This window comes from Sprattus sprattus, assembly GCF_963457725.1.
Source record: "Sprattus sprattus genome assembly, chromosome: 12".
Classification (NCBI taxonomy): Eukaryota; Metazoa; Chordata; class Actinopteri; order Clupeiformes; family Clupeidae; genus Sprattus; species Sprattus sprattus.
The window spans coordinates 16,982,354-16,989,853 of NC_137910.1; the positions used below are offsets into that span (position 1 = coordinate 16,982,354).

The 7,500-nt window shown below is 44.9% G+C and overlaps 1 protein-coding gene across 1 annotated transcript in view; it reads left to right on the forward strand.

Moving 5' to 3' along the window:
- Positions 1-1,906: 1,906 nt before the first annotated feature.
- The window catches only part of crtac1b (cartilage acidic protein 1b), a gene marked incomplete at both ends in the record, with an annotated part of 39,457 nt that continues 33,863 nt past the window's right edge, over positions 1,907-7,500 (forward strand). The window contains 4 exons of the mRNA XM_080849122.1: positions 1,907-1,979; positions 2,305-2,458; positions 4,057-4,253; positions 4,883-5,019. Of these exons, the coding sequence (XP_080705248.1) occupies positions 1,907-1,979; positions 2,305-2,458; positions 4,057-4,253; positions 4,883-5,019 (561 nt within the window). The remainder of the gene's footprint in view (positions 1,980-2,304; positions 2,459-4,056; positions 4,254-4,882; positions 5,020-7,500) is intronic.

Sequence of the window (7,500 nt, forward strand, 5' to 3'; positions counted from 1 at the left end):
GTGTGTGTGTGTGTGTACATCTCTCTCTGTCATGTATGGATTTCCAGGTGTGTGTGGATGTGTGTGTACATCTCTCTCTGTCATGAATGGATGTCCCAGTTGTGTGTGTGTGTGTGTGTGTGTGTGTGTGTGTACATCTCTCGCTGTTATGGTCATGTATGGATTTTCTCGTCCCATCTTCAGTTTCCCATTTGTGCACTCTGTTCACTCAAACACACACATGCACATTCACACACACCTACATACAAACAACAGCATATTTAGAGATAGAGTTGTATATGCACATAGACTGAAACACATTTATGTACACTTAGACACAGCTTACAAACCTTCCATCACACACTTCTCCACAGAAAAGCAGAAAAGCACACACACACACACACACACACACACACACACACACACACACACACACACACACACACATATATATATATATATACACGACTGTGCAGCAATGCACAGCTCCAACCTCATCGTGAAGTTTGCTGATGACACAACCATCGTAGGCCTCATCACTAACAATGATGAGTCAGCCTACAGAGAGGAGGTTGACACCCTAACAACTTGGTGTCAGGAAAATAATCTCTCTCTCAACATCAGTAAAACTAAGGAGATGATAGTGGACTTTAGGAGACGGCAGGGGGTGGAGCATACACCCCTTCACATCAACGGATCTGAAGTGGAAAAGGTCAGCTGCTTCAAGTTCCTAGGGGTCAACATCAGCAATGATCTCACCTGGTCTGCCCACACAGACAAGGTGGTCAAAGCTGCCCGGAAACGCCTCTTCTTCCTGAGGCGACTCAGGAAGTTTGGCATGAACCCAGACATCCTCACCAACTTCTATAGATGCACTATAGAAAGCATCTTGACTGGTAGCATCTCAGTGTGGTTTGGGAGCTGCACAGCCATGGACCGTAAGGCCCTACGCAGTGTGGTCAGATCCGCTGAGTCTATCATCGGCAGGAAACTCCCTTCCCTTCAGGACATCTACCTCACAAGATGCCTCAGAAGAGCTGGCAGGATCCTAAAAGACTGTCACCACCCATCCCTCAGACTGTTCACCCTGTTGCCTTCTGGTAGAAGGTTCCGAAGTATCCGGTCTCGCACCCGCAGACTGGAGAACAGTTTCTACCCTAAGGCCATCAGACTCCTTAATGAACAATAATGAACAATAATGCACTCTCATCACCTTACACTCGCCACTTTACTCCTTCACTGCTGTTTGCACTACATTTGCAATATTGCACCACCCACACACTTGAAGTGTCTTTGTCTCTGTGTCCAGGTTATTATGTTTAAATATGTTCAGTATAGCTAAAAAAAAATCATGTAGGTATGTTTATCTGTTTAGTATCTGTTTAGTATGTGTATTTATGTTTAGTATGTGTATCTATATTGTATATTTATTGTTTATCTAGTAGGTCACTACTATGTCTTTCATATTTTTTATCTAATATTCAGTACTTATTGTTAAGTTATGTTATATCATGTTGGAGTACTTATATGTTTATATGTTATATGTTATGTCTTGTCATGTTATGGTAGTGTGGTATGGTGTCCTGTCCTAAGAATTTCAGTGCCCAGTCCAACTCTGTTGTTCTGTGTACCTGACAATAAAAGACTTGACTTGACTTGACACACACCAATCCTATTCTGTTTCTGTTTTTGCAGTGATATGTGTGCAAGCATGTGCAGTGTTACATGTAAAAGAAATCAGATTGAGTTAGATACAGGTTACTGCTCGCTTACTCTCTTTAAGAAGGTGATCCAGTGTGTGTGTGTGTGTGTGTGTGTGTGTGTGTGTGCCTTTTTTCCTGCCTACACTGGCATTGTATTGTGGACATGATTAGACTTGAAATGTTGAATTGATTAAAGTAAACCAAACAAAACAGTTGAACTTACCATGACACAGCAGAAACCAGCCTATACCATGACACAGCAGAAACTGATCTTCCAGTTCTTTAACTCTCACCGCAGTGTCTTGTGCCCATGAAATACAAACACTTTGAGGAGTGTATGCTCACGTTTGAACACACACATACACACACACACAAACACACACACACACACACACACACACACACACACACACACTGTAACTGCTGAGCCTAGTAACTGGCTCATTACAGTGGAATGATGGTTAGTTAAGAGAGAGACATTTGATGAGGTTAATGAAATAATCTCTATCTTTGTGTGTGTGTGTGTGTGTGTGTGCGTGTGTGTGTGTGTGAGTGAGTATATGTGTGTGTGAGCAGCTGCAGAGGCCTCTTTGCGTGTGGTGTGTGTGTGTGTACCTGGCAGGTGTATGTTGGAGCGAGCGTTCGGAGCCCATGTTTGCGGCGGTCACACACATGGTGTTGCCACCAGACTACGAGCACAACCCGACGCAGCTCAACTACGGCATCGCTGTCACCGATGTGGACGGAGACGGGGATCTGGAGATCTTTGTTACCGGGTGTGTATACGTTTGTCTGTGTGTGCAAGTGTGTATGTGTGTATGTGTATGTCTCTCTCTCACTTTCTCTGTGTGTGTGTGTGTGTGTGCACTTGTGTGTATACATGTAAACTCCTCAAAAAAAGTTCGGAAACGATATTTCGGTTGATTATTCCTCCCCTTTAATAATACCAATTGGTATTGTGTTTTATATCGTTGGAAAGCCTGATTAGTTACCTTTACAACGAGGTACAACTTGTAAGGATCGTGCATTCGTGGAATGAGCAACACAGCTTACCATGTGGGTAGCGGCCAAAAAAACGTGCCAAAATTCCCTGCAATATTTCTTCTGGTGGTATTCACTCTCGTTTTGAGTTGCTTGGTGGATTGGATGATTGCACTCTCCCACAGTAATAAGGAAAAAACAACACATATTGCCCATTTTTACACTTTATTCATTTTAAACTGTCAGGGACCTCAGTTGCCTCTGGAAGATCCATACGCAGCCACAACAGCTTGGCACCTCCTCCTCATGCTAGTCACCAGCCTGGTAACACACTGCTGTGGGATGGCACCCCATTCCTCAACCAGGATATGTCGCAAGTCAGCCAACATGGATGCGTTTGTCACTCTGGCACGTACAGCACGCCCAAGCTGATCCCACAAGCATTCAATTGGGTTGAGATCTGGACTCACGGCAGGCCATTCCATCCTCTCCACTCCCAAATTCTGGAGGTACTCTGTGATGATTCGCCTCTCTGGGTTAGTCTCATATGGGATCGCCACTGGCTCAAGCTCCATCTTGCCTGTAAATCTCTGGAAGAAAGCCTACGGTTCCTCAGTGAAGCAAGGGTGAGAAACCGGTCTTCTAGGGGTGTTGTCTTCCTGGGACGACAACTTTGTGGTCTGTCTTTGACTTCACCAGTCTCACGAACTTGGTCCTAAGTTTGAAAATGGTACCAGGGCTCGCACACCTGTGACTGGCATACACCTGCAAGCACTTGAAGCTAAAAACGAGAGTGAATACCAACAGAAGAATTTTGCAGGGAATTTTGGCAACCTTTTTTGGGCCGCTACCCACATGGTTAGCTGTGTTGCTCATTCCATGAATGCACGATCCTTACACGTTGAACGTGTTGTAAAGGTGACTAATCAGGCTTTCCAACGATATACAATACAATACCAACTGGTATTATTAAAGGGGAGGAATAACGAAATAATGTTTCCGAACTTTTTTTGAGGAGTTTATGTGTGTGTTGACATAAGCCAAGACCACATAACCTGTAAATTAGTCTGGTCTGGTATGCTCTGATCTAGTCTGGTCTGGTCTGGTCTGGTCTGATCTAGTCTGGTCTTGTCTAGTGTGGTCTGATCGACTGTAATCTCATCTGGTCTAGTCTGGTCTAAACTGGTCTAGTCTAGTCTAGACTGGTCTGGTCAAGTCTGGTCTATTTGTGTGTGTGTCTCAGGTATAATGGGCTTAACCTGGTGTTAAAGTACGACTCTCTGTATGTGTGTGTGTGTGTATGTGTGTGTGTGTGTGTGTGTGTGTGTGTGTGTGTGTGTGTGTGTGTGTGTGTGTGTGTGTGTGTGTGTGTGTGTGTGTGTGTGTGTCTCAGGTACAATGGGCCTAACCTGGTGTTAAAGTACGACCGTAGCAGGAGGAGGCTGGTCAACATCGCCATTGACAACCGCAGCTCACCCTACTATGCTCTGAGAGATCGCCAAGGCAACGCCATCGCTGTGACAGCCTGTGACATCGATGGAGATGGAAGGGAGGAGATATACGTTCATAACACCAACAACGCCTTCTCAGGTGCAGAACACACACACACACACACACACACATGCACACATGCACTCTGCAAATGCTAACACGCACATCTGCTCTTAACGTAACAGTTGTAATGATGATGAAGATGATGGCAGTCTCTTCCTCACCTACCCTGATAAGCTCTTTAAGTTCCGTAACGGTCATTATGACGATGTTGATGATGATGATGATGAAGATGATGATGATGATAGCGGTCTCTTCCTCTCTCAAGCCGTACCACCTACCCTGATAAGCTCTTTAAGTTCTGAAACGGTCGTAATGACGATGTTGATGATGATGATGATGATAGCGGTCTCTTCGTCTCTCAGGCCGTACCACCTACCCTGATAAGCTCTTTAAGTTCTGAAACGGTCGTTATGACGATGATGATGATGATGATGATGATGATGATGATGATGATGATGGCGGTCTCTTCCTCTCTCAGGCTGTACCACCTACCCTGATAAGCTCTTTAAGTTCCGTAACGGTCGTTATGACGATGATGATGATGATGATGGCGGTCTCTTCCTCTCTCAGGCTGTACCACCTACCCTGATAAGCTCTTTAAGTTCCGTAACGGTTGTTATGACGATGGTGATGATGATGATGATGGCGGTCTCTTCCTCTCTCAGGCCGTACCACCTACCCTGATAAGCTGTTTAAGTTCCGTAACGGTCGCTATGAGGACCTGCTGAGTGATGAGGTGAACGAGCACAGAGACGTGGCGCACCGTGTGGCCGGGCGCTCCGTCGCCTGCGTGGACCGCAAGGTACTTTATTAGGTTCTTCATCTCCATCATCATCATCATCATCATCATCATCATCATCATCATCCCCATCATCGTCATCATCATCATCACCATTGTCATCTCCGTCATTATCACCATTTTCATTATCATCACCACCGTCATTTCCACCACACCATCATCCTCATTATGAGCTCTGAAGTTATCACTTGCATAATCATTCTCCTCAACATTAACCTTTCCTTCTCTTCCTCTACCCCACTTTGCTTGTCTCTCTCTATCTCTCTCACACACACACACAGACACACATACTCTCTGTCTCTCTCACACACACTGAAGCTTCTCTTGGTCACTGAAGCCTGAGAGGTCTGCAGTGCTTGGCAGCAGTGTAATCATTAGCAGCAGAGCAGGAACTGAGTGTGTGTGTGTGTGTGTGTGTGTGTGTGTGTGTGTGTGTGTGTGTGTGTGTGTGTGTGTGTGTGTGTGTGTGTGTGTGTCTGTGTGTATGTCTGTGTGTGTGTGTGTGTGTGTGCGTGCGTGTGTGTGTTTGTGTGTGTGTGTGTGTGTGTGTGTCTGTGTGTATGTCTGTGTGTGTGTGTGTGTGTGTGTGTGCGTGCGTGTGTGTGTTTGTGTGAGTTATGGGGTTATGGAGTTATGCCTCTCATTTGTTTGATACAGGATTATTACTGTATCAGCCCCATGCTCTCTCTAGCTCTCTCACACACACAGATAGACACACACACACAGAAGGCTTGTGTTGGTTACTCAATCACAGATTCATGATAAAGCACTCTCATCTTGGCCCTTTGGAAGTTGGCCAGACTACAATGTGTGTGTGTGAATGAGAGAGTGTGAATGACAGAATATGTGTGTGTGTGAGTGATGGATCTGCATGGGAAGTCAATAGTCTGTGTCCGTGTGCATGGGGGGGGTCCTGGGTCCTGTAATGGGGAAGGGGGTAGCTGTCCATAGTAGAGATAGCTGTCCATGGTCCTGAAATGGGGGAAGGGGATAGGATGTGCTGTAATGTCACAGGAAGTACAGGAAGTGCTGTAATCTCCTCAGTGACGGAAGTGAAGTCACAGGAAGTTAGGACTGATGTAATCTCCTCAGTGACGGAAGTGAAGTCACAGGAAGTTAGGACTGAAGTAATCTCCTCAGTGACGGAAGTGAAGTCACAGGAAGTTAGGACTGAAGTAATCTCCTAAGTGACGGAAGTGAAGTCACAGGAAGTTAGGACTGAATTAATCTCTGCTGTACCGGAAGTACGAGAAGTGAGGTCTCTTTAGCTGGGCTGCTAAGGAAGATTGCTTGTCAAACACCAGCATGTGTGTGCGTGTGTGAATGTGTGTATGTGTGTGTGGGTGTGTGTGAGAGTGTGTGTGTGTGTGTGTGTGCACGTGTGTGTATGTGCGTGTGCTTGTGTGTGTTTGTGTGTGTGTGATTAAAGGAATGTGCGGGTTCGGACAAATATTTAGAAATAATAATCGGGCTCGGACACATCAGCGCGAAAATGCATTGAACATTCCATATTTAAAATATCTTAATAAATAGTCAAGTCAACTGTCTGCTTCACATGATGCAGAAGTTTGTTTTTGAGAATAAAATAAATCACATTTAGGTCCTAAAATTTAGGATAACAGCCTTCTTCCCATGGCGGGAATTTGTTTATGTCCTTGACAATGCAATCACAGGTGGCAAAATGGCATCACGGAGGAAGTTAAAGAGAAACTGTCATCTGGAGAGTTTAAAATGATACTAAACGAAGGGAAATCTACTGTATGGAGATATTTCTTCTTAGTAGTCGATGTAGATTCTACTTAGGCTGTTGGATATGTCCAATGGAAGAAGTGTGCGTGTGTGTGTGAAGTTTTAATTAAATATGATGACGCAATCCTCGTTTTCAACAACAACATGGCTGTCGGACTCGGTCCAGGCTCAGTAACTACTCTGTTGGACGCGTCCCGAATTCGGCCCGATCCATGCTCTAGCATGCGTGCCTGTGTGTGTGTGTGGTTGTGAGTCTGTGAGTATGTTTATGAATGTGTGTATGAAAGTATGTGTATGTGTAGAGCTCTAGTATGCTAACCCTAGCCATAACCCCAGGCATCATCATCAGTAAATAAAGATAAAATTAGATCAAATACAGGTAAAACAAACTCCAGAAGAGTGGCTCTCTCTTCACTAGAAATATGTTTCATACTAACCATGGTCTGATTATCAGTCCATCACTGCTCCTATATTTAACCATTACCAACTCAAACAACTATAACTTTATCTGTTCTTAGAGAGCGAGAGAAAGGGAAAGAGAGAGAGAGAGAGGGTAGGAGAGAGAGGGTAGGAGAGAGAGCGAGAGAGACAGGGAGAGAGAGAGAGAGAGAGAGAGAGGGAGGGGGGGAGAAAGAGAGAGAGAGAGAGGGAAACAGAGATAGAGATAGAGAGAGGGAGAGAGAAGGAGAGAGAAGGAGAGAGAGAGTAAGGGAGATGTATATATTATCCGGGGGT